General features: G+C 38.1%; 1 protein-coding gene across 6 annotated transcripts in view; it reads left to right on the plus strand.

Moving 5' to 3' along the window:
- Window positions 1-27700, plus strand: part of EXTL3 (exostosin like glycosyltransferase 3) — a 131141-nt gene that overhangs the window by 96984 nt on the left and 6457 nt on the right. For all 6 annotated transcript variants that reach the window (XM_027069762.2, XM_027069768.2, XM_053216656.1 and 3 more), the window contains 3 exons: window positions 11727-11854; window positions 16124-16268; window positions 23903-24031. In XM_027069762.2, coding sequence (XP_026925563.1) covers window positions 11727-11854; window positions 16124-16268; window positions 23903-24031 — 402 coding nt within the window. The remainder of the gene's footprint in view (window positions 1-11726; window positions 11855-16123; window positions 16269-23902; window positions 24032-27700) is intronic.

The following is a 27700-nucleotide window of genomic DNA, read 5'->3' on the forward strand; positions in this document are numbered from 1 at the left end:
CATTTCTGCTACTCACTTCCTCTAAATCTCCTAAGACTCTCCAAAACTGAAATCCATACTGGCCTCATGAAGGTTTACAAAAGCCCTTCAGTTACCCCATTGATGTTTTCTGTGTCATAACAAACATGTTGATGAGAACGATGATGACAGAGCTATTAGTAAGCACCTGTGATTTCAGGGTTTATAGAATTTAGGATTTATAGAACTTACATTACATTATTATGGTCTCTTCACTTTATGGAAACTAAGGCTTCGAGAGATTAACTGTTCTGCCCAAGATCATGATTAATAAAGGACAAGCTGAGCTTTAGTGTCTGATTCCAGAAGCTGCATTTTTAATCACCTTCCCGTTTTAGCAGGAAGACCCATTTCTTTATCAGGATATTATATAGAAGACTCTATATTATTATAGAAGTCTTTTGAAGGATTAGAGTTGGGGGTTTGAAATATTTGGGAGTTGGAGATCCTGCACCTTTTCTATGGTCTCTTACAGGTTCTTTCTCAGATTCTTTACTTTATCTGTTGTGACTTGGATGCTGTATTTTACAGGAAAAATAATAATCTGTTATGTAGAATAGGGCTTTAGTTCTGAGTACTTTGTTTATCCACCTTCTGACATAAATTTGGCCTTAGCAGATTACCCATTTATCTTAAATGTGAGGCCTTAGAGCAAGTCATAAGCAAACAAAGTTCCAACTACTTTGTTTCCAGAAAAGGTAGCAAAGATAGGCAAAAGTTCTGGTGGGCCATCCATTGCCAAAAGCTTGCTTAAGAAAATTAGTGTAGTTTTTAGGAAGAACTTGTCTGAAGGGGAATGTTTGGACTAGACCAGTGTTTTGAAAATTTATATCAAGAAACTAATTCATGTGAAGTATTTTCTAAGCAGCAGCATGGTATAATGTTAGGATAGTATGAGTTTTGGATTAATATAGACCTGGGATTAAGTAGTCCTTTTGGATCTTTGATGAGTTAATTAACTTCTTTGACTTATGGATTAAACAGAAAAATAAAATAATACAAGTAAGGAATCTAGAAAGGTGCCTAATAATTTTTTGATTCCTACTTACCCTTTCATGTCCAAGAAGATGGGAGGCAGTATGGATATCTGTCTATGTTGTAGACGGGTTAACTCACTTCACTGATAAAGGCTTCTTTATCCTCTGCATAACAGCTCTTACTACTTGCTTTCTCCTGTACAAATCTTTAAAATTGTCTTTCTTATTACTGCTGCTATGTGCTTACCGCCACTGCTCATCTTTTGTTTTCTTTTATTTAGTTAATTGATACTCTGAGGCTCTTCAAAGACTGTGTAGTGTTCTAAAAACTTTTGATCCCAGAATTTATCTTGTATATTAAGATAAGTGTTATAAATAGGGAGATTTCTTTATAAGATTTCTTTCCAAATAAATTTCACTTTTTTCTTTCTCAGTTACAGCTTCTTAAATGTCATTGAAATTAAAAAGAAAAAAAGCATTTGTTCTGTGAAAGGTGGATGCTGCTCAAATAGAATAAATAAAGCAGCCTTTGTTTTCCTTTTTTCCTGAGTTTTCTTTGAATTTGATAGGGTTGTGGAGAAGCTGATGCCACCCTGTTAACAATGACTGAAATTAGTTAGAGAACTTACCAGAACTAATCCTCTCTTTTAGCTCTGGTGGGAAATAAGTACTCCTCTTTGATTACTGGGCAGCTCATTGCAATAATACAATACCTAGTTGGAAAGTGCCAGAAACTTTCCAAATAGGGGGCCATTCTGAATAGCTTGCCCATACTCATGATACCAGTTTTTTTCCTAGTTCTTCTGAAAAAGAGGAAACATTTTTAAGCTGGAGAATTCACTGTATTCTCTAAATATTTTGCCTGTTCTTTCTGTTTAAGAGACGCAGGTTTTCTGGGGGGCAGTGGTTGAATTGCTGACCTCTTGGGCACAGAGCCAACACTACCAGGTATCAAGACTAGGAGGGACTGGCAGCTCTCTCTCTCCCCTGTGGAGAAATGGCACCGTTATGAGACGTTGCAGAGTAGTTTTCCTACCCAGGATGCAGATGTACCCAATTCATTATGTTATAATTAACGGGTCTTTATAAAATTAGCAGTAGGGTGGTTCCCAGGCAATCTGTCAGATTCCAATCCTTAAGGGAAAATGATTTCAAATCAGCATATTTGAATTAATCTAGGAACCCACACGTATCATTTCAGAAATTGAGGGGCAATTTGTGCTTCCCTTGTGCTCAAGTTCTCACCTAAGCATTAGGCATAAATGGTAAATATTTGTGGGCTATGAAATGTATTGAGCACTAGGTTTTTGAGTAGAGAGGGATTGTCTTAGGGGTGCCTTCTGGGATTTGTCAAATTCCTCATACTTGTCTATTATTTAGATGACAAAGGGGAAACTACATTGGATCCGGCTTAAAGCAAATGTGATCTTTACCACCATCCTTTGACACTCTCGCCCCAAAAGATTTAATTCTCTTCAGTTCAAATGGGAAAGGGCCTGGGCAAGGTGACTAGACTCCACCCAGAGAGATGGGGCAAGTGCCACTAGTTGAAGTAGCTGACTTGTCAGAATGGGGCGGGGCTGCTGAACAGAGGTGGTGGTGGTGGGTGACTGCTCTGTCTCTTGCCTGTTTTGTAAACAGTTGAATCAGGTTCATTAGCTCTGGAAGCTTAATAACTAAGAATGTCTAATGGAAGTGGAGAGTAGTATTAATTTTTTTTTTTAATTTTAGAGAGAGAGAGGGAATGCAAGTGGAAGAGAATGGCAGAGGGAGAGAGAGAGAATCTCAAGCAGGCTCCACACTGAGTGCAGAGCCCGATGTAGGGCTCAGTCTCCGGAACTGTGAGAACATGACCTGAGCCAAAATCAAGTCTGACACTCAATGGACCCAGCCATCCAGGTGCCCTGTGTGGGGAATAAGTATTATGTCAAAGGATTTGAAAGCTAGTCCTTTGAGAAAAACTCCCTACTGGGTTGGGGACCAATGCGCCAACCATGCGTCTTAAAGATGTTCCACTGTTTTCAGGTCTACCTTGTTTCTGATGGTATGTCAGTGGTCTTCAAATTTTTGTTTTCCTATATGGAGCATGTTCTTTTCCTCTGACTGCCTTCAAGACTTTATATTTAGTTTTCAGTGCTTTGAGTATGATATGCCTTGGCATGGTTTTCTTCTATTTGTGTTCTGACTGGGGTTCACTAAGCTTCTTAACTCTGTCAATTTATTTTTTCTTCATATATTGGAAAATTTTTATGTCATTATCTATTCAGGTATATTTTTCTGCCCCATTCTTTTCCTCCTCTCCTTTGGGGGCTTCATTATATGTATATTAGACATTTAAAAATATTTATTTATTTTGAGAGAGTGAGAGAGCATGCATACGCATGCTGGGGAGAGGCAGAGAGAGAGAGGGAGGGAGGGAGGGAGAGAGAGAGAGAGATTGAGAGAGAGAGAGAATGAATGAATCCCAAGCAGGCTTTGCACTGTCGGTGCAGAGTCCAATGTGGGGCTTGATCTCATGAATTATGAGATGATAACCTGAACTGAAATCAAGAGTCAGATGTTCAATCGACTGAGCCACCCAGATGCCCTGTGAATATTAGACATTTTGATTCCATCCCACAGTTCTTAGTGTCTCTATTCATTTTTTTAATCTTTTTTTCTGTTTGCAATTTTGATAATTTCTCTTGATTTATCATGATGTTCACAAACTTTTGTGTCATCTCTACACTTAAGGTCATCCAGTCAATTTTAAATTGCAAGTATTATATTTTCCAGTTCCAGAATATCCATGTTTTTAAAGTAATAGTTTCCATTTCCCTGATGAGATTTCCTCCCTTTTTTTTTTTCCATTCTGAGTACATTTTATTGAGCATAGTTATAATAGCTTCTTTAACACCTTTGCTGATTCCAACATTTGGGGTTTTGCTTTCATTGATTTTTCTTTTTTCTTGAAGGTCATGTTTTTTTGGTTCTTGGTACATCGCACAGTTTTGTATTAAACTCTGTACCTTGTGAATATTACATTGTGAAGACTGGATTTTGTTTTATTTCTCTGTGAAGTATTGATACTTTAGTTTTCACAGGCAGTTTATTTGGTTGGACTCAAATGGCAAGTTCCGTCTCTTGAGTGAGTGGCAACTCAAATGTTAGTTCAATCTTTTTATCTTTTATTAGTCTGCTTACAGATAGTACCAAGCATGCATGCATGCTTGTCCATGGTAAGGATTCTAGATTTTATTAGAAGTATGTTAGGATGCCATTGGAGGGTTTTGAGCAAAGGGTAATATGTGTTGGACTCTGGGGAAAAGAGCAGAAGAAACAGTTCAGAGGCTATTATTGCAGGAGCCTAGGTGAGGGGTGTTGGAAACTTGGACCAGAGCAGCAGTAGTAGAGAGGGTCAGCTAAGCATATCACATCTCCCTACTAGAATCCAAGGTCTCTGTGGAAGTGTTAAGACCAGAATGTGCCCATTTTTCCAAATGAAAACTATATAGAGAGATACGAGATTGTTTTTCACTGCCATTTTCCCTCCCTCCCAGCCCTTAATAGTAAAACTGTAAAAGGAGAACCCCATTTTGGAAACCTAATGTCATGCCAGAGTAGTTATTGTCATGTCAGTCATCATGGTCAACTAAGGGAACAAGAAGGAAGACTAGGAGAGAACTCAGTGTCATTAATAATCAGGCTTGGACCTCTGCCAGTCAGGCTGTTAAAGGCTTTACTTCTGGCTAGACCTCAGGCAACAGTAGAGATAATAATAAAGGCTATTCCTTATAAAGTTGATACACATTGTTTTTTATCTGTGTCCACTCTCCTTTAAAAAATATTACTTGAGGGGTGCCTCAGTGGCTCAGTTGGTTGATTTTAGCTCAGGTCTTGATTTTAGGGTTGTAAGGTCAAGCCCTGAGTTGGGCTCTGCAAGTAATATTTATGTTACATGAATAGATCAGATGATATTTTCCTAAAATTGTGATTTCTAAGCAAAACTAACGGGAAAAATCTTGTCCCGTTTTTCTAGGTCTAAGATTGTACAAAGTCTGGTAGACTTCACTAGGTTTAGCATCTCTGGTTTTTTTCTTTGACATTATTTAATAACTTGGTGATTATAGCTATGGCTCTCTTTTTTCTGTTTGAGAAGAGGCTACGTGGCTGTGAAGGAGAATTCTATAAAACAGAGCTACCAGAAATCAGAAATTATAGCAAAAATTATAAATGTGTAATATAAAGGAATTGCTGAAAAGTCATGTTGCATAAATGATTTCTTAATTGCTACAAATCAATTCTTTAGGGAATATCTCCTCCTCTTAGTCTATTTGTACTCTTTACTAATTCAAAGTAAGGAATCTGAGACTGAGAGAATTTTATTGTTTTGGGTCACTCAACCAATTAATACCAAATTAGAACTTAGGTCTTGGGACTTCTGACCATGGTCAGTGCATGTTTTTCTTTTTTACCAAATCTAAATTTCTTGAAAAGGCACAGCTTACATGCATAAATAAAATGTTTACAAAGTAAAATAGGAGATTGTATTAATCTTATGTGATAATAATTGCTAACAAGTTTTGAGCATTTTCTATGTGCTCGGTCAGCACTGTGTTGTCCTCTTGATATGCATTCTCTTGTTTACAAACTATTTATATATTTTGAGAGAAAGCAAGAGAGCGTGGGCACATGAGCGGTGGAGGGGCAGAGAGCCAGGGAGAGAGAGAATTGCAAGCAGGCTTTGCACTGTCAGCGCGGAGCCCGACTCAGGGCTCCATACCAAGAACCCGTGAAATTATGACCTGAGCCAAAATCAAGAGTTGGACGCTTAGCCGACTGAGCCACCCAGACACCCCTGCATTCTCTCATTTGATGGTGAACCTCTAACCTATGCTATTTGACCTACAGTTTTATAGGGATCATGTACAACTTCTTTTATGAGTTAAAACAGACTTACCTCATAACCTAAAATATAACCTAAAATCAAAACCTAAATTGTTTTTTAATACTGCATCAGACCCAAATTTAAAGTAAGTTATAAACAGAAAAGTAGTTCACTGTGTTCACCTTCTTATTCCTTTCCCTTTCTTTTCATTACCTAACTTTCCCTACTAAATGTTTATTGAATGAATGAGTCCCTTGAAAAATCAAGATATTTTAATGCTCCTTGGTCTCTCTCTATTGATTACCTCTCCACCCTAGTCACCTCAAGCTGTTTCACATGGGTCCTTGTCTCAAAAGCAGGTATACAGGACTATGAGCTTCCTTTTGTACCTCATTTTCTTAATTCCTGAGCTCTGTGATGGGTTACTTCTTTTTAAAACTTTTTAAATTTTTTTAATATATTTTTTAATGTCTATTTTTGAGAGAGAGAGAGAGCATGAGCGGGGTCGGGGCAGAGAGAGAGGGAGACATAGAATCTGAAGCAGGCTCTGGGCTCTGAGCCGTCAGCACAGAGCCCGGCATGGGGCTTGAACCCGTGAAGTGTGAGATCATGACCTGAGCTGAAGTCAGAAACTCAACTGACTGAGCCCCCCCAGGCGTCCTGGGTTACTTTTTTAAGTTAGAGGAAAGGGGAGGATGGAGGACAAAAGCTAATTGCTGTTTACCTTATTGCCTGTATGGTGACTTGACATAAGGCTCATTTTCAGAAATGGATTCATTACAGAAGTGTACCACACATGTGTATGTGTTGTTTGAGACTGGAGACTGTTGACTTTGGCTAGGCAAAATTTTATCTTAAGGAGAGAAAGGAGAACATTTTAAGTGTATTTAAATTGCTGAATTTAATAGGTGGCATTATGTGTTTGTATGGTGCTTTATATTTTCCACATATATTTTCTAATTTTATTACTTGTCAAGTATGTTTTACCTTTTTGTGTTCCCTGTTCTTGGTCTACTTTATGACTTGGGTTCATACACTTAGTTTCTTCATGCCCTATTTTTCTTGCTTCCCAACTTCAAAGACCTGCCTATGGCTAGTTGTGAGCTGCTTTTATAAAAGATTCCATATTTAGGTAGTTCTTCCATTTGAATCCAAATTCCTCTGCTGCACTTCAGCAACTGTCACTTACCAAATTGTAGAAATGTTTGATTGTTGCTTGTTAATAGCAATAATTACTTACATTTCCATCCCTTACATATTAAGAGATATTGGCTATCAATTGGGGATCTAACTTATGATAGCTAATTAAATATTTATGATGTAAATTGATACTTTCCTAATTAATGTGAATTTGCTGATTTCTGCCAGGATTTAGAAGCCAAATACCTTATTAGCATACTAGGAGAAAGGATCTTGGTAGAGTAGTAGCTCTTTATCATTCATAAATTCCAGAATTCCTCAAGAACCAACTTAAATGTTATGTGAGGTTACTAATTATTTTTTGATCATGCATGTACTTGCATACATTTGCATACAGTAGGACTCCAGGCCATGACTGCTGTATTGTTCCATTGTGATGGGAAGAAACGTGCAGTGAGCAGAAGTCTAGGCTTTTATGAATGATGGTAGAACTAGTCAGCAGGAGAACTCATGTAGCTTCCCCAGGAAGCATTGTTCATGAAACAAACAAAAAAATGAATGTTGGCCTGCATGCCTCCTGACTTGGCAGTTATAGGTTGATGGATTGTTTTGCTCTGGAATACTAGATTAAATGCTAGGAGGTTTTAGTATGTAGAATGTTATAGTTTTGATACATAAAGTTATCAAGTCTTTATTCCATATTCTGAAAATAGAATGGACAGGGCTAAATTAGGGTTTATTTCCTAGTCGTTTGGTTATTTGCTCATTTATAAAATGTGTTGAACACCTACTGTATGCCAGGCGCATTGCTCGGTACATTCTGGTCAGTGTCATAACCAGTAATTGACTTAGTAACTTGAGGGTCAGTTTTCATGTCCACGAGTTACCAAGGTAAAATCATTAGGCATGAGAAAATAGCCAGTGTTGAAGAAGCAGGAGCTGTTTTTTAGTTTTAAAAACAAAACAAAACAATGTCAACAAAAATGAGCAACATGACTTACTACTCTGGTTGACTCATTTCTTTCCTTTTCGATCTGCCGTTTCTCAAAAATCTTAGATGCCAATGCTGATCTGATGGATGTCTGCATTACAGATATTTAAGTTTTTTAGTCCTTATGTTTTTGGTGCCAGAATTGATAACAGTAGGTTTGCTGAGCAAAATTTTGTCTAGCTAATAAGCAGTATAGCTTTGAAGCAAAACTGTTAGAAGAAACCTTTTACTCTTTCCTCCTAGTTAATTTTAGTTTATATTTGCAATGTCTGTAAGTGCAGAAATCTCCTTTTGGTTGTAAGGAAAAGGTAAATTGTTCTTAAATAATGAACTGTATGTGCTGTACTGTTTTCTGAATGTTGACTCTAAATCAGAGTATCTCCTCAGTGGCACTAATGACATGTAGAGCTGGATAATTCTTTGCTCTGGGTGGTTGTCCCGTGCTTTGTAGTATTTAGCAGCATCCCTGGCCTCTGCTGACTAGATATGACTAGCTCACCCCGTTCCACTACCAGTTATGACAACCAAGACTGTCCAGCGTCATTGTTTTATATGTTTCTTGGGCAGAATCGCTCATAGTTAAGAATCACTGCTGTAAATTCTTAAAGCAGACTTTTTGACCACAATTGTTTGTGAGCCAACCAGAAATAAGCTGCTGCAGTTCATGATGCTGTGTTTCTGTGAATCCTTAAATCTTTCCTTTCCTTCTGATGGCTATTGCGTCAGTTCCCTAATCCTGAAAATCTTGCTGCCATCCAGCCCAGAGGGGTTGTGCCAGGATGAGCAAAGGTAGTATGTATACTATATTTCTGGAATCCACAGTAGTTGTTTGTAATGGACTTGCCTCTTACTGGACTTTAATAAACTTGCTAAAAAATACAGATGTGAAATCTAGGCTAAAACACATTTGGTATTAGATCTTCAGTTCTAAGTCTTCCAAAAGACAAGCAGGTCCTCTTGATTTGGTTTATTTTGTAAATTGGACAAAAATTTTGGATGTGCTCTAGGCATCAAATCATGACTGTTTTAGTTTGTGTTGTTTTTAGAGTGAATGAGGTTGTTTATAAGATGGTCACGTTTGGCTGATGAATAAGTTCCATTTTTGCACACAGTATGGGGCTGTATTTAGGAGAGAGGTTCCTCACTTACCTTTGCACAAGTAAGTGGTGGAGTGGGAATGTGAACTCAGGCTTTTCTTTTTAAAAAAAAATTGTCTCTATTTTCTTTTCTTTCTCTCCCCCCCTCCCCCTTTTTAGAAAAAGAGCGTGTGAGCTGATGAGAGGGTCAGAGGGGGAGAGAGAGAGAGAGAATCTTGGTCTGGAGCCTGATACAGGCCTTGATCCCATGACTCTAGGGTCATAACTGAGAGTCGGACACTCAACCAAATGAGCCATCTAGGCGCCCCCAGGCTTTTTTGATGGACTCCAAAACCATGCTTTTCCTCTACCAACCCTCTCAAAATTTAATGTGCATAGGAATCACCTGGGGATTTTGCAGGTTTCTGACTTGGTAGGCTTGGGGTAGGCCTGTGTTTCAAGAGAGCCCTAGGGGAGGCCCGTGTTGGTGGTGTTTGGCTTACACTTTAACTACTAAAGTTCTGTGCTGTGTTCCTGGATTGCTAATTTTGCTGTAGATAATCTTCCTAGTGTCTAACCTGTAAAACTGATAATCTACAGTTGAATATTGAAGAATTGAGTATTTTTTCTTCATTTTAAGCTGTGTGTATTTGCTGCTAGAATTGAGGGGGAGCTTTGTCCACCTGAGCTGCCAGAATTGCAGTTCTGTATTAAGTGGATGCTAGGTGTGTTAGGAAAGTAAAATGAATGACCAAGAGTGGGTTGTTGGGGGTGGTTGAGCAAACAGCTGCCATAGTGCATTGATTCTAAGGTGGACGTTATTTTATATTTTAACATCTCTGAAATTGGGTGTGTCTTAAGATAGATGGCATTTTGTGTTTGCTGAGGTTGGCATTTGGCTCCTGCTACTTCTGACCATTTCCCTGCTCCCTGGGGATGGAGCCCAGCAGCTACTATGGTGAGTAGTTGGTCATCTCCCCCTCCCTGCTCGTCTTTACTGCAACCCAGACCTCAGTGCTTTGTTCTGCAACTGCTGAATCTGAGCTTGGGAGACCTGGGCTTGCTTCCAGGGACTTTTTATATGGCCAAACGTGCTGCAGGGCAAGGGGGATTTCTGTGTCTATTGCTTGGCTCTGACATCTGTTTTCTGTAGTAGCAAATCTGATTATAGATTATAGATCCTTTCTTGTCTTGACTTGGGAGGAAGTCCTCTGGGGCTGAGGCAAAGTCTTTTAAGACTTTTTAAAGCTCTTTAGTAAAGTAAACATTCTAAGTGATGTTTGGTTTGATGAGATTTATAAATTTAATGTAAGTTTAGCAGAAAAAGACTGATTTGGAGTTAGAAGGCACCAGTTAGTGTCTAGCTCTGCCACTTGCCATTTGTCCATGTACAAGGTGAGAGTTGGCCGTATGATCTGTAAGGCCTTTTGATCTCTGAACTAATTGGATTCTAAGTATGTTAGAATGCATTAGTTGAAGTATGAGGACTCTGCTCTAAGAACATAGAAGTGGTTAATTTTGACAAGGGTGTAAGGGACAGGAGGCATGTGAGCTGGGTCCCCAGGGAGAGAATGATTTTGGCAGAAGAAGAGGAGAAAGAGTATTTTAAGCTATGGAGACAGTATTTGTGAGATCACAGGAGTACCTTTGAAAGCATTCATAAAGTTTTAGACCATGGATATAATTCCATTCATCAAGCTAGGTAGAGCTTATTCTCAGTACAAGTAAAATTTCTGTTGAAAGTAAGATGACCCTCTCTGTCTTTCTAAAAAGATGATTCCTCAGGAAGTTCCCTTTGTTTCTGGTTTTTGAGAATAAATTGATAGTTTCCCATTAGGTGGATTAATTAGATATAGGTACAATAAAAATAAAATGAGCTATTAAAGTACTGAGTATGGTCATCTTCATATTGGGCAAGGTGAATAACAAAGCTACCACCTACATTGTTAGTAAACTGTGCTTATCTAAGATGTCTAAGTAAAACATTTTCTTTGTAATGTAATTCTGTTTGGGCACTAATCTTTGTTTTATGAAGAAAATACTGCTTTGCATATATGGGTCACTTTGGATAGAGAATCTTTGAATTGGGATTTGCTGTAAATTAACACAGCTGTTAATTTTGCTGAGTTAGGTACCCCTTGAAAGAAAAAGCATCTGTATGTGTAGTCAGTGGGAATTGCAAAGATGAGGTAATTAACCTCAACTGGATGGGCTCTCCTTTTTTAGGCATCAGAAATGACACAAACTCAAGGGATTTCTGAGTTGGGCTTTAAAATTTATGAGTAAGCCTGGGGATTTCAGAGCTGGGAATTATAATCTCAGTTCTACTCTGCCACCTTGTGTTCCCTTGGGAGAGTTATTTTTAATTTCTGTAGACTGTTTATCGTTTATGTAAAATAATCCTCAGCTTTAACTTGTTTCACAAGAAAATTAGTTAGCAAATGAATAAAGCTTAAAATGTGAAATCCTTATACATTTGCTGAATTATAAGATCAGTTTCTGTTCCTGAAAGACATGTACTGGGTTTTATGAGTGGTAGGCAACCTGGCAACATTATTTAGTAAATTTAGCCACAGTCTCCTTTGACCAGAGGCAGTTTTGGTTTTGCATTCTATAATGCAGCATTGATCATTAGTGTTTTTCCTTCCTCCTTACAGGTGGTCCGGACTGAGAAGAACAGTTTGAACAACCGATTCTTGCCCTGGAATGAAATTGAGACAGAGGCTATCCTGTCTATTGATGATGATGCTCACCTCCGCCATGATGAAATCATGTTTGGGTTTCGGTGAGCAGCTACTTTTTATTCAAGAAACACTTTTGTTTGCAAGTGACAGAAAACCAACTCAAAGGTGGATTAGGCAGCAGAATGAATTTCTTGGCTGATAATAAGTACTCAGAGGTAGTAAGGGCTGACAGGACATAGCTGGATTTTGGGTCTTAGGTGATGTTGGAGAACTCCATTTCTCTTCATCTCTAGGTTTTGCTTTCCTCTTTGTTGCCTGTGATCTCCCATAGGCTCTCCCTTTGAGGGAGGGCAGGGAGATGGATTCTGTGATTGGCTAGATCAGGGTTATCTGCCTGGCCCTGGAGCTGAAACTATATCATCCTCCAGCCACAAACATGGACTGAGTGGAGGGAAGAGATAGTTCCCTAATGGAAATGTGAGGTTTTTGTGTTTGCAGGAATAGCTCCCAGTCAGGCAGAAGCAACATGTTGCTATGTGTTAGGGTAATGGAATGGTGCCAGAATCCTGGGGCTTGAAAGATTTGGGGAAAGATGGGGTTAGGAGCAAAGATCCAAGAGGAAAAAGAGAGGGAGGAGGAGGTGGTTCTTATGATCAAAATGCGTGACATTTTTGAATCCATACTGTGTTCCAGAGACTAGCTGAGCACTTTGTGTGATTTTATCTCATTAATACTGCTCTAAAACTTGACAATGTAAGTTGTACTCCTCTCCATATTACATAGGAGTAAACTGAGATCAAGGAGAGCAAAACCATGATGTTAGAAAGTAAATGGTAGAACTGGAATTCAAATGCAGGTTTGTCTGACTCCAGAATTTCCAGTCAATCACTAAACTATATAGTTTTCTTGAATCTTACTTAGTAGTTCTTACCGGGGTTTATATATCCCAGTTGAAGGATCATTACAGATAAGAGAAGTACATCCAGGGTTATTCAAAGTGTGTCATGGACTAGTATGCAGGCCCATGGACAGTCTATTATGTGTCCACAGTGAAGTAAGTACAAAAATTGAGGGTAGGCCTTAGCAACTTTAAAGCGATTTGACATTTATTGTGACATCCAAGCTTGTGATCATTTTCTCGCAATTCATTTTTGGGTAATGTTTATTGAATACAATTCATAAGTCATACAATTCACTCATTTAAGTGTAATCATTCAACAGTTTTTAGTATATTTACAGAGTTATGGAACCATCACTGTGATCTTTTTAGAAATCTTTTATTACCACTGAAAGAAACCCTGTACCCATTAGCGATCACTTCCCATTTTCCTCCACCTTCTCTAAGCCCTAGGCAATTATTAATCTATCTGTGCCTCTATAAATTTGCTTATTGTGCATATCGAAAATAAATGGTTCCATATAACATGTGCCATTTTGTAACTGGCTTCTTTCACTTAATAGATTTTAAAAGGTTCACCCATCTGGGGGCGCCTGGGTGGCTCAGTCGACTGGTTAAGCATCCGATTTCAGCTCAGGTCATGATCTCGTGGTTCGTGGGTTTGAGCCCCGTATCGGGCTTTGTGCTGACAGCCTGGAGCCTGCTTCAGATTTTGTGTCCCTCTCTCTCTGTCCCTCCCCCACTTATGTTCTGTCTGTGTGTCTCTCTCTCAAAAATAAATAAACATTAAAAAAAAAAAAAGGTTCACCCATCTGAGCATGTGAGTGTATTTCCTTTTGTATATACGCATTTGGTTGGTCCATTTCTCTGTTGATGGACATTTGGGTCATTTCTGCTTCTCGGTTATTGTGAATAATGCTCTTGTGAAAATTTATTTTATTTTATTTTATTTTTTATTTTTTTTTCCTGTGAAAATTTATGTACAAGTGTTTGTATGAACATTTCCTTTCTCTTAGATATACACATTGGAGTGGAACAGCTAAATCGTGGTAACTCCAACATTTTGAGGAACTGCTATATTTTTTTCCACAGAGGGTGCACCATTTTATATTGCCGCCAGCAGTATATAAGTGTTCTAATTTCTCCATGTCTTTGATAGTACTTGTTGTTTTTCATTTTTTATTTATAGCCATTCTATTGTGTGTGATGCGTGGTATTTCAGTATAGTTTTGATTTGCATTTCCCTAATGACTAATGATGTTGAGTATCTTTTTATGTGCCTAATAACCGATTGTAGTGTGTTGGTAATTAGAACATTAGCACATTTAAAGAATAATTCATTAAGGGTAAGGCATACCAAAGCATGACCTATTATAATATGGCACATGAGTTAAACATATTTAGTGCAGCGCAGGTTGAGTATAAGGTTAAGGAACTGATTATGTCCTTTGTTTTTATATGTAAATCAGTAGCATTATTTATAGTCAATATTTTAAAATGCCTAACTTTCAAATATTCACTGAGACCATACCGTCTAAAACTACTGATGCATTGCCCCAAGAATTTACTTAAGTCTTTATCTGAATTTATCTCATACCAGTGCTTCCGTACTGATTTTTCCCCTTATTATTTAATAGCTAATTAACCATATTTTTATGATATATAATTAGCCTTATTTATTATTATTTAATATATAATTGACCATATCATGGTTGGCAGCCCTTAAAACAAATTAGATATGGTACCTTTTGATATCATGTATGTAGCAAATGAGATTCTGTCTTATTAAGGACTAATTGCATTATATTGACTTAAATTAGCCAAATCAGATGATTAAAATATTCAGTTTCTGGGGCGCCTGGGTGGCTCAGTCAGTTGAGCGTCCAACTTCGGCTCAGGTCATGATCTCGCAGTTCGTGAGTTCAAGCCCTGCGTCGGGCTCTGTGCTGACAGCTCAGAGCCTGGAGCCTTCTTCGGATTCTGTGTATCCGTTTCTCTGCCCCTTTCCCGCTCATGCTGTCTCTCTCTGTCTCTCAGAAAATGAATAAATGTTAAAAAAAAATTTTTTTTAAATTCAGTTTCTTATTCTTTCTGCTGCTATTTCAGGACTAATAGAAGTAATAGGCATTTGAAGAGATCAATATTTTTAGGAGTATTGGTAGAACATTTGGATATCCTGGTGGTATTTGTTAGTAATTCTTACATTCTGTAAATGTCAAAGTATATAATAAAAACTTCTTGTAGCTTTTTGGGCTAGTAATTTGGAGTCCTTCTTAGGAGATAAATTAGGACAGAGGTAAGACTTGGCTAGGAGATGGCAGAAGGCCACCTAGGAGGCTGTTATATTGTGATAGAAGTTGTGGTTTCTGGTGTATTGGACTAGATTAATTGCTTTCAAACTTAATAGGAGAGGAAGTCTTTTGGAATGAAATCTTTTTTGTGTTTTAGGAATTGAAACTCCATGTAAGTGATGAGAGAGTTTTTCAGGCAGTTTAAATCTCTGTTTGGGGTGAGATGGAGTGGGGATATGGTGGTTCATTGCTTATGAAACCAGAAGCACTTCTACAGCTTGTAGGGTTCTGTAGATGATAAGTACTTTCAGCTCTATGATTTTAGCCTGTGAAATTGGGGAACCAATTTTATTGTCCTACCTTACCTATAAATTTAGGGATTATATAAAAGTTTAGCCTGGAAACATACTGAATTCTGAATTTATTATTTCATGCATTTATGAATCTTTCATTTGTGTAGTCCTATAGACCACTTCTTTTGATGGTACAGGTTTCGGCCTCAGCTGTGCTCAATTCAGGAATTAAGACTGTTGCACCTACTCCAAGCAATAGTCTCCTGTGGTTAAACCAGTGGGCTCCAAGTTTTTTTTTAATGGTGTACCCCCTCAGTAAAAGAACAGTTATGTATGCAATATACGTAAATTATATACAAGTCCTACTGTACTAACATATTATGCTCATGTAAAACTTTTGAGAAAAAATAAAAATAAAAAATAGAAAATAGAACAGAAAAAAATAGAAAATAGCACATAAAAATATAACAACTTTTTTTGGAAATTAAGATTAAAAATAAATAGAAGTAGAAATTGATATTTCTTCCTACTCGTTAGCAGATTGCTGTTCATACCCCATTTTGGAGACTCTTGACTTCTAGTTAACTCCTTTACATGTTATTCCAGCTTGTTCTTTCTGTAAAGGCTTAGAGAGGTGCTGGCTGCCAGAAGTTAGAAGAGCAGTAAGCAAGTGCTTATTAAGGAGACTACATGTGGCACTCTTTGCTTGTTTTTATCTTGTTTGGCCTGTGATTGATTGATCTTGTTATTTAAAGAAAAACCTTTTAAAGGAAAAAAGAAGTAACAGCCCAAGGACCAGAGCCTGCAAGATAGAGACGGTAATTTTAAACTTTCTGGTTATCTTAGAGCTTCATACTCAGGTGTGTGCATATACTTGTGTTTTTCAAGGGTGTGGAGAGAAGCACGGGACCGCATTGTGGGTTTCCCTGGCCGTTACCATGCGTGGGACATCCCTCATCAGTCCTGGCTCTACAACTCCAACTACTCCTGTGAGCTGTCCATGGTGCTGACAGGTGCTGCCTTCTTTCACAAGGTAAGAAAAAGCTTGATAAGATTGGCATGAACTTGGTTAAGAGTTGAGCCTTTGGGTGGTAGTGAAATGCTGCCCTAAAGTTAGCCATCCTAATGTTTCTTATATGTTCATTTTTTTTCTTTTAATTTTTTTAAATGTTTATTCATTTTTGAGGGACAGAGTATGCGTGGGGGAGGGGCAGAGAGAGAGGGAGACAGAATGCAAAGCAAGCTCCAGGCTCTGAGCTGTCAGCACAGAGTCCGATGTGGGGCTCGAACCCACAAAGTGTGAGATCATGACCTGAGCCGAAGACCAACACTTAACTGATTGAGCCACCCAGGTGCCCCTCTTGTATGTTCCTTTTATGCTAGAAGTAAGTTATTTCTATTTTTAAAGATTGTTTTCAAGATGCTCAAAGCAACTCTGGAATAAAAAGTCAAGGTAGTAAGGCTGCCTGCACGACTGCATGTAGGCCATTAGGGAAATTAGTTTACCTTTCTGGGCTTTGGCTCTCATCCTTAAAACTGGGAGCTTTGGGCTAAATACTGTTGTTTTACCATTGCCATCCTAGACAGGGCCTGGCTGATTCTCTTCTGATTCAGGCTAACCCACACTATCAAACCCCACTATGAGCCTCTGTAGTGGTTGTGCAAGTTTTGTTTATTCCTTAGAGCTTTCACCATGGCATGCATCCCAGTTTTTAATGAATATCCAAAATGCATACCCCTGCAGTCATTACTTTTCTCCTGTATTGTTATTGCTTAATGTTTTTGCTCCTGACTCATCTTTCATCTGTATCTTGTCTATACTGTGAAGTAGCCACTGGCCACACGTGGCTATTGAGTACTTGAAATGTGACTGGTCATTATTGAGATGAGCTGTAAGTATAAAGTGCACACCAGATTTTGAAAATTTGGCATGAAAGAAAGAATGTAAACTATCTCATTAATAATTTTTATATTGATTGTATGTTAAAATGCAATTATTTTGGATACACTGGGTTAAATAAAATATGTTCTAATTAATTTTACTGTTTCTTTTTTTAATTTAATTTTTTTTTAATTTACATCCAAGTTAGTTAGCATATAGTGCAACAACGATTTCAGGAGTAGATTCCTAAGTTACCCTTACCCATTTAGCCCATCCCCCCTCCCACACCTACTCCAGTAACCCTCTGTTTGTTCTCCATATTTATGAGTCTCTTATGTTTTGTCCCCCTCCCTGTTATTGTGTTATTTTTGTTTCCCTTCCCTTATGTTCATCTGTTTTGTCTCTTAAAGTCCTCTTATGAGTGAAGTCATATGATTTTTGTCTTTCTCTGACTAATTTCACTTAGCATAATACCCTCTAGTTCCATCCATGTAGTTGCCAATGGCAAGATTTCATTCTTTTTGATTGCTGAGTAATACTCCATTGTATATATATACTACATTTTCTTTATCCATTCATCCATGGATGGACCTTTGGTCTCTTTCCATACTTCGGCTATTGTTGATAGTGCTGCTATAAACATTGGGGTGCATGTGTCCCTTCGAAACAGCACACCTGTATCCCTTGGATAAATATCTAGTAGTGCAGTTGCTGGTTTGTAGGGTAGTTCTATTTTTAGTTTTTGAAGAAACCTCCATACTGTTTTCCAGAGTGGCAGTACCAGCTTGCATTCCCATACTGTTTCTTTTACTTTTTAAAAATGTGGCTACTAGAGATGTGACTCACATAATATATCTTAGATAGTGTTGCTCTATACCTTTCCTTCCAAGTACTTCCTCTGGGCTCTGAAGAATCCCTTTTCTTAGATAGCCAATTCCCTGCACCCCTCACTTCACAGAATACCACTTCTGTCTCCTTGACCTGATTAATACCTGACTTTTCTCTGAGGACAGTGCTTCCCCTTTACCCTGTTCCTATATTTCTTCCTGGGACAGTGATTTAGTCTGCTCATTTCCCCAGATACGTACTTTGGAGCAGGGAAGGTACAGAGAATCATTTTTATTGCTTACCAATGACACTTCCAGACAATTCTCAGCTCTCATATAAAATCTCATTTGAGTCTCATTTGAGCATCTGTCTTGTTGCTTCCATCTAGGAACCTCCTAGTTATTTCTTCCTGGTCATCAAAGACATTGGCACGTGGCCCATCATCCTGATCTCCACTCCATGCCCTCTCTCATCCTGGGCAACTTGCACACTCTTTTCCCCATAAATGTTGAAGTGTCTTAGAGTTCTGGCTTCTATATCTAGTGCTCTTCTCACTTTGTGTTTTCCCTAGACATTCTCTCATATCTCAAGGTCTTGTGGATTAACATCTACAGGCTGGTGATTTCTGTGTCTATATTCCAGCCTTGGCTGTTGCCTGAATTCTGTACTCCTATACCTAATGATGTTTTCAGGACATCCCCTATATGTCCCTCTTCAAACTTCAAACTGACATCCCAAGTTTCTTCAATCTTTTGTCCCTCATGTATTTCATATTACCTGTGGTGGCATCTTGTGACCCACCTCAAACAGAACCTTGAAAGCCATCTTACTAGGGACATTTTGAACTAGACTAAGAAATCATTAAACTTTCAGACTTTTTTTTCTTTTTAAAACTTAATGTGTGAAGCTGATCTGCTTGTTCCATCTTGAATCTCACCCTTGTGCTTATTTTCCAAACATGGGTGGGCTTTGGTTGGATAGGAGTTGCAAGTAGGATTAGAAACTATCGGCTGAGAAACCATACTTAACTGGAGTCATTTATTTTCCTACTGGTCATCTGAGAAAGAGTCACCAATTTTAGCATTGCTACTCATACCTTAAGAATTTACTTGCCTTCTGAAAAGTCTGCCTGTTCTCAAATTCTGATTGCTCTTTAAAAGTTACAATAGCCATATCCCTTCACTTTTAAGTAATAAATAATTTACTTAATAAACCTTAGGGTTTTTTTTTTCTATTTGAAAATCTAGAGCAAAGGTTATAGAGTAGCAGCCCTTGAGCCTTCTGTGGCTAACAGAAATGTTTATTTAGTCCCCTAATGCCATCCCATGCGCTGCCAGGTTTTAAACACCAGAGAAGTTTACACAAACATCTGGACTTTGGTGAACATGAAGATCAGGTCATATGTGGGTGTTCTGCCTGCCTGGCACCAATTGCCTGAAGCTGTGTAGTCACTGTCCCCTGCTGATGGGCTTGTATGCACTTATTTGCCCCACGTCACTTTATTTTTCTTACACCAGTTTCTTTAAAGTGTCACTTATTTATTTACCTTACTTGTTTGGTCCTTGAAAGCAATGAAGTTGGTCATCCCTGATTTGAGAAATCAAGTTTTCTGTTTATAAGTACCAATCAAAAAATTTTAAACCTGTACCTCATATACGTGTGTATTTATTTATATGCACTACTGTACTTACAGAAATTTTTATAATGTTGAGATAAAGATGAAATAAAATTTCAAAATGATATTCTTACTGAATTTTTATATTTTAGTGAAAGCAAATGATTGAATATTCTTCTTCCTCCTTCCTTCCCTCCTTCCTTCCTTCTTTCCTTTTTTTAATTCCAGTTAGTTAACATACAGTGTTATATTAGTTTCAGGTGTATTATCTTTTAAAACCTTAATTTGACACTGTCTTATGGCAAGTCAGAGATCTATTTCTTTTTTTTTTTTTAATGTTTATTTCTGAGGGAGAGATACTGAGCATGAGCTGGAGAGGGGCAGAGAGACAGACAGACAGACACACACACACAGAACTGGAAGCAGGCTCCAGGCTCTGAGCTGTCAGCACAGAGCCTGATGCGGGGCTTGAACCCACGATCTGTGAGATCATGACCTGAGCTGAAGTTGGCTGCTTAACCAACTGAGCCACTTGGGTACTCAGAGAGATCTATTTCTAAAGTAAGCATATTTTTGATACTTGGTTTTAGTCACTGTCCGTGTAAGAAATGCCACATTGCTGGGCTTATTAAGTCATGATATTCATCCACTAATTTGGTAGCATTTTGTTAAAATCCACTTAGAATTTTCATCTTCTGAAATGCCTTTTGTTTTTTTTAAGGAAACTAATGAGAAAGTGTTAGTTTTTCTTAGAGTAGGTTCTAAATCCATTGAAACTTTTCATTTAAAATATTTTTAAACAGGCTACAAAGTTTTTATTTTTTTTAAATGTACAACATGAAAGCGTTTATTTATGGCATCAATCATAATCACATAATGGTGGAAATACTTCTAAACATTTGTGTTCATAATGTCTTCTCCATATTTTTATTTTTTTTTTTTTATTTTTTCAATAGATGAAGTTTATTGTCAAATTGGTTTCCATACAACACCCAGTGCTCATCCCAAAAGGCGCCCTCCTCAATACCCATCTCCCAGCCCCCATCAACCCTCAGTTTGTTCTCAGTTCTTAAGAGTCTCTTATGCTTTGGCTCTCTTCCACTCTAACCTCCTTTTTTTTTTTTTTCTTCCCCTCCCCCATGGGTTTTTGTTAAGTTTCTCAGGATCCACATAAGAGTGAAACCATATGGTATCTGTCTTTCTCTGTATGGCTTATTTTACTTTGCATCACACTCTCCAGTTTCATCCATGTTGCTACAAAGGGCCATATTTCATTCTTTCTCATTGCCACGTAGTACTCCATTGTGTATATAAACCACAATTCTTTTATCCATTCATCAGTTGATGGACATTTAAGCTCTTTCTATAATTTGGCTACTGTTGAGAGTGCTGCTATAAACATTGGGGTACAAGTGCCCCTATGCATCAGTACTCCTGTATCCCTTGGGTCAATTCCTAGCAGTGCTATTGCTGGGTCATAGGGTAGGTCTATTTTTAATTTTTTGAGGAACTTCCACACTGTTTTCCATAGTGGCTGCACCAGTTTGCATTCCCACCAACAGTGCAAGAGGGTTCCCGTTTCTCCACATCCTTGCCAGCATCTATAGTCTCCTGATTTGTTCATTTTGGCCACTCTGACTGGCGTGAGGTGGTATCTGAGTGTGGTTTTGATTTGTATTTCCCTGATGAGGAGCGACGTTGAGCATCTTTTCACGTGCCTGTTGGCCATCTGGGTGTCTTCTTTAGAGAAGTGTCTATTCATGTTTTCTGCCCATTTCTTCACTGGGTTATTTGTTTTTTGCGTGTAGAGTTTGGTGAGCTCTTTATAGATTTTGGATCCTAGCCCTTTGTCCGATATGTCATTTGCAAATATTTTTTCCCATTCCGTTGGTTGCCTTTTAGTTTTGTTGGTTGTTTCCTTTGCTGTGCAGAAGCTTTTTATCTTCATAAGGTCCAGTAGTTCATTTTTGCTTTTAATTCCCTTGCCTTTGGGGATGTGTCAAGTAAGAGATTGCTACGGCTGAGGTCAGAGAGGTCTTTTCCTGCTTTCTCCTCTAGGGTTTTGATGGTTTCCTGTCTCGCATTCGGGTCCTTTATCCATTTTGAGTTTATTTTTGTGAATGGTGTGAGAAAGTGGTCTAGTTTCATCCTTCTGCATGTTGCTGTCCAGTTCTCCCAGCACCATTTGTTAAAGAGACTTTTTTTCCATTGGATGTTCTTTCCTGCTTTGTCAAAGATTAGTTGGCCATACCTTTGTGGGTCTAGTTCTGGGGTTTCTATTCTATTCCATTGGTCTATGTGTCTGTTTTTGTGCCAATACCATGCTGTCTTGAGGATTACAGCTTCATAGTAGAGGCTAAAGTCTGGGATTGTGATGCCTCCTGCTTTGGTCTTCTTCTTCAAAATTACTTTGGCTATTCTCTTCTCCATATTTTTAAAAGAAGGCAGTTCTTTCTTCTTGTTTTCATGTCACCTTCCCTTGTTGAGGATATGGATTATGTTCTCTACCTATGTTCTCATTTGCACACTAATGGCAGCCACTGTGCATTTAAAGGGTTGACAGGCACTTGGGTGGCTCAGTCAGTTAAGCATCCCACTCTTGATTTTGGCTCAGATCAGGATCTTTTATTTTGTGAGATCAAGCCCTACTTCGGGCTCGGCATTAACATCAAAGAGCCTGCTTGGGATTCTCTGTCTCCCTGTCACTGTGCACCTCACTTGCTCTCTCTTTCTCTCTCTCTCTCAAAATAAATAACACTTAAAAAAAAATAGTCAACAAATTTTAATCATCTGTCTTTCTTATAGAAAGATGATATAGAAAGAGAAAAATATATAATTCATCTTTTAAGTTCACTTAAGTACTTTGCCGTAAGGTAACCAGCAAACCACTATGTGGTACAAAAATTTTATTATCATTATTTCACTACATAGATTCTAACTATTTAAGGTAATAAAATATATAAATCCGTTTTACTGGGCACCTTACCTATTCATTCATCATTAGCACATTGCAACACATCATAATTAATAATTGCCTTGTTTTATAGCATTTGTCCTTTTCTGTGGTATAAGTATTCTTACTGCGACTGATTTCAAGCTATGGACATAAGTCACTGAACTTGAAGTTAGGAAGGGATGGGCGATTCTGCACCATTATATAGTATTTTCACCATCCAGATATGGTAGATATAAACAACCTCAAGATAACAGTAAAATGTAATAAATAATAGTAAGCTAATTAAGTGATGTGCTTTAGGTATTTATTGGTTTTAATATAACTTATTTAATTTTAAGTTTATGTGATTATATTTTTAATAATGGCTATTTTTCATAACACGCTCACAGAATTCCTAAACAGTCTCACAAAATTCTTGGTTAGCAATTGATATTCATTAGCAGGTGTGAGCCAGCTTTCGCACACCATTTTCTGGGCCTTTCAGGACAATTTTCAGAATGTAGACTTTGGGGCGCCTGGGTAGTTCATTCGGTTAAGCATCTGACTTCAGCTCAGGTCATGATCTTGTGGTTCTTGGGTTTGAGCCCCGTGTCAGGCTCTGTGCTGACAGCTCGGAGCCTGGAGCCTGCTTCAGATTCTGTGTCTCCCTCTCTCTCTGCCCTTCCCCTGCTCTCACTCTGTCACTCTCTCTCTCAAAAATAAAATAAAACATTAAAAAAAAAAGAAAGAAAGTAGGCTTTTACTCTGAGTGAAATGAAAAGCTGTTGAAGGGTTTTGGACTGGCATGTTTGGACTTGTGTTTGAACATGATCACCCTGCTGTGCATAGAACGGACTGTAGGGAAGAAAATATGACAGCAGGGAAACTGTTTAGGGGATAGTATGAATAATCCAGGCAAGAGATGATGGTGGCTTGGAGCAGGGAGTAGCCTATGGCAATGGTTGAGAAATAATCAGATTCTAGAATGCATATGTAGAGGAACTGAGGGATTGGATGTTTTATGGCTCAATAACCAGGCTTTCCCCCTCACTTATCCCTTATTGTCGTTGTCACAGAATGTTCAACTGAACCACTGTCTGACCTAATTTGAAAAAATCTTTATATTGTTGTAAAATGAACTTTTGATCCTCAAAGGGGGGTGATAATGGCGATTTGGACGGGAAAATTATTTATTATTGCAGAAGATCTGCCTTGTAGGATGTTTAGCATCCTTGGCCGCAACCCCCTAAATAAATGCCAGTAGTGATTCCACTAATGATTGTCACGCCCAGCCCTCCCACCCCCACTACACTTCCTAACAGCTCCTAGATCCATGTATGTTTTTGCTGAAAGCCAAAGAACTGTGGCCTCTAACAGAGTATGTGATTCTTTTTCTACCCCTGACAGTATTATGCCTACCTGTATTCTTACGTGATGCCCCAGGCCATCCGAGATATGGTGGATGAATATATCAACTGTGAGGACATTGCCATGAACTTCCTTGTCTCCCACATCACTCGGAAACCCCCCATCAAGGTGAGGGTTTCAGTACTTCTGGAACTGGGGATGCATGTGTACTTCAGTCACTTATTTTGTGGTAGTGCAATAGGTAATGAACCGTACCTCAGAGTCCTCATCTGCAGTTGTTGCAGAGTTAAGTGAGTTGTTCATACAGGGGCTCTCTGCTGCTAAGGCGTAAATGGACAGAACCCGGAGGGTTTGGAACTTGGATGGGGAAAATGTTACATCTTTAATTTTCACTAGTCTCTAACTGGAGTTAGCATTTCCATCAGTTATCAAACATGCTACAGTTCCTAAGAGTATTTACAGTAACTGATTTGTCACCAATAGAGCTGACAGATATTTTCATATCACATTACATTTGTTGCTGCATCTTGAAGTATTATTTATGTTCACCATTGCTTTGAAATTATGGTAGTTACTAACTTTTCCATAGATCCATGGCATAAAAAATATAAGGTTTCTGTGTTAACATACGTAAAGCTCTAAGAATAGTGCCTGGCACATAAGTAGTGCTATGAAAGGCATTTACTCAAAAACAAATCATCAGTACCTTCTGGATTCTAGAAATTTGAATTCTGTTTTTGTCTTTGAGTTAGTGAATAGATTTGACCAGAATATAATAACTTCATACTCTGTGCACAGAGAGACTGGTTACATAACCTTTTATGTCATCATCGCAGGTTCAGACAAGTGAAAGCTCTTCTGGTAGGGATGAGGGTCGGCCTGGTAAGGACCTTGCAGCAGTTAATATTTGAGAATCTGTTTGTCAGTTCAAACTAATAGTATTTATAACTGTTCTGTCAGTATTTATGTTATGGATTCACACCTGCTGTCCTTGAGGTTAAAAATTAAAAAGCTGATTAAGATCCTGTTGTCTTTATTGTTTAAAAGGCATATTATTTAATTTTATAAAATAATAAGTTTACCTTCACGTATTAATTAATAATAATTGGGCGGATATTTCATTCCTCTTATATTTTGAAGGTAAATTATAGACGAAGTAACCACCAGCATATGCTAATGATACTCCAGTCATATCTGTAGTGGTAGCAGAGTGGTAAACAGAGGACCTTGGGTCCATGCAACAAAGCATAAAAGGAAAGAAAGAAAAGCAATCGGAGGCCTTATGCATTCATTTATGCCTAATCAAACCTTTTCCCAAGTATGGCTCAGCATTATAACTTAACTCCGGATTACTCCATAGTTTTTTTTCTATTCCTGGGCCTTCTGCTAAAGCCTCACAAGAGAAAAATAATTAGCAAAACAATGCACCAAAAACTTTTTTTAAACTGTGAATAATAGTCATTACAATTACTTATATAAAAGTATAGTATGTTTCCCAGGTGCAGTGATAGATACTAAACTAATTAAATATTAAATGAAAATCTTTGTTTTCATTTTATGTGATGTTAAACAGATAAAAAGCACACTTCCTTATAAACGTTAAGCTAAAGAGACAGGGTTCTCAGAAATTAATGATTGGTGCAATTTTCTTTTCTTTCTTCATCCTTTCTTATGTGACCAGGGACTAAACTTCATCCAAGATGTATGCTTCTATTTATACTTCCCTAGTAGATCAGAAGACATTATCCATGAAAATTTAAAGTATCTGAGTGATTAGGTACCTAATAGTATCATCAGTCACCTGAAGCACTCACAGACATGATGAATTTTTCATCCTTATTAAAGCGTGTTTGTCTACCATATTAGGGCAGTGTTTCATGAGCCAAACCATCTCTTCAGTGTAGAGAGTTAGACACAAATAATTTGCACTTGGTATACGTGATCCTTACCAAGTAAAAACTTGAAAAATAAGTATTCTCTGTGAATTTTCTCAGTTCTGTGAGAATATAAGAAGAGTTCAAGATTAGGATGACTTTCTTAAGTCAAAAGTCAATAAATTAAGAACGTCTTCAAATTCTTAAGTTAATTCCTTCAAATTCTGAGTCCAGTGATTTACTTAATAGTATAGAACCAGTTTGAGCTAAATATTTCAATTAATTTACCTAATTTTAATAGTATTAGGTATATGTGCTATTTTATGTTCTAAAATAGTAATTCTTTTTTTCCCTTTAACTACTTCAAATTTTCACTATCAAACTATATTCTCTCCCTTGTTATGATTAAGCAGGTATGACTGTTTATACGATTAGCAGTGTTCTTTGAAAAATGTTAATATTGTAGGTGCTCCTGGGTGGCTCAGTCATTTGAGCATCCGACTCTTGATTTTGACTCAGGTCATGAACTCAGGGTCGTGGGATCCAGCTTCTCGTCAGGCTCTGTGCTGTGACGCCTGCTTGAGATTCTCATTCTCTCTCTCTCTCCCCCTCTCCCTCTCTCCCCCCTCCCTCTCTCCCCCTCTTCCCTGCTTGTTCTCTCTCCCCTACCCCCACAAAAAGTATAATAAATAATAATAAAATGTTAATATTTTAACAATATTGACTAAATAAAGAACAAGGAATTCGTTTCATATTATTGCTTTGAAAAATGTACTGTTTTCATTCAAGGAGGAGAAGATCTAGAGTGTAAATAAGCTTCATTCAGAATAAAGGGCTTAAGGGGCACCTGGGTGGTTCAGCTGGTTAAGCATCTGACTTCAGCTCAGGTCACGATCTCACAGTTCATGAGTTCAAGCCCCATGTGGGTCTCTGCACTGACAGCAGGAACCTACTTGGGACTCTCTGTCTCCCTGTCTCTCTGCTCCACTTCACACACACACACACACACACACACACACACACACACACTCTCTCTCTCTCTCTCTCTCTCTCTCTCTCTCTCAAAAATAAATAAATAAACATTAAAAAAAAAATAAAGGATTTAAAAGCCCAGCAGGAATTAAAAAGGAAGTAGAGAGTGATAAGGAAGTAGAGGTAGAAAGCATAAGTACGTATCTTAATTCTCTGGTAATAAGAGAGTCTCACCATCTGTTGAAGGGCTTTCCTTTCTGTTACTATGCCTGACACTAATACTTCTCTTAGACTGAATGTTCCCACATAAAATATAATCTATAGTATTGGTTAAGTGTTAAAAGTTCAAACTTCATTTTATAGTACAGCTGTTGCTTCATGTTTCTAAATTCCTTTTTTTTGTTACATAATACAGTGTTTTATAATATATAAATACATATCCCAAAATGTATAGAAAGGTATTTTATAAATGCACTGGGGTTGCTGTCTCAAATTTATTTTTACTGCTGGGGCACATAATTAGAAACCACCGCTTTAGTGAGAACAGCATAAAATATCTTTTTGTGTCAAATGGGATCATTTGCAGGGTTAGGGGCTTCTCTGTGGTTAGATGGTGTCTGGGATGAGGAGGAAGATTTTCAGGTATAGGGAGAACAGAGTAGAATACTGGACATAGATGCTGTTTGATAATATCCTTCTCTTGACGAATCCTTTTTTTTTTTAATGTTTATTTATTTTTGAGAGACAGAGAGAGAGAGGGAGGGAGGGAGGGAGAATGAGTGGGGGAGGGGCAGAGAGAGGGGGAGACAGAATCCGAAGCAGGCTCCAGGCTCTGAGATACCAGCACAGAGGCTAACACGGGGCTTGAACTCATGAACCACGAGATCATGACCCGAACTGAAGTCAGACACTTAAACAACCCAGGCGCCCCTTTTGATGAATTCTTGACACCCATCTCCTGTTTCAGTGAGGGTGGTGGAAAAAGTGGTAA

The sequence above is a fragment of the Acinonyx jubatus genome, chromosome B1 (genome assembly GCF_027475565.1).
Source record: "Acinonyx jubatus isolate Ajub_Pintada_27869175 chromosome B1, VMU_Ajub_asm_v1.0, whole genome shotgun sequence".
In the NCBI taxonomy this organism is placed as follows: domain Eukaryota; kingdom Metazoa; phylum Chordata; class Mammalia; order Carnivora; family Felidae; genus Acinonyx; species Acinonyx jubatus.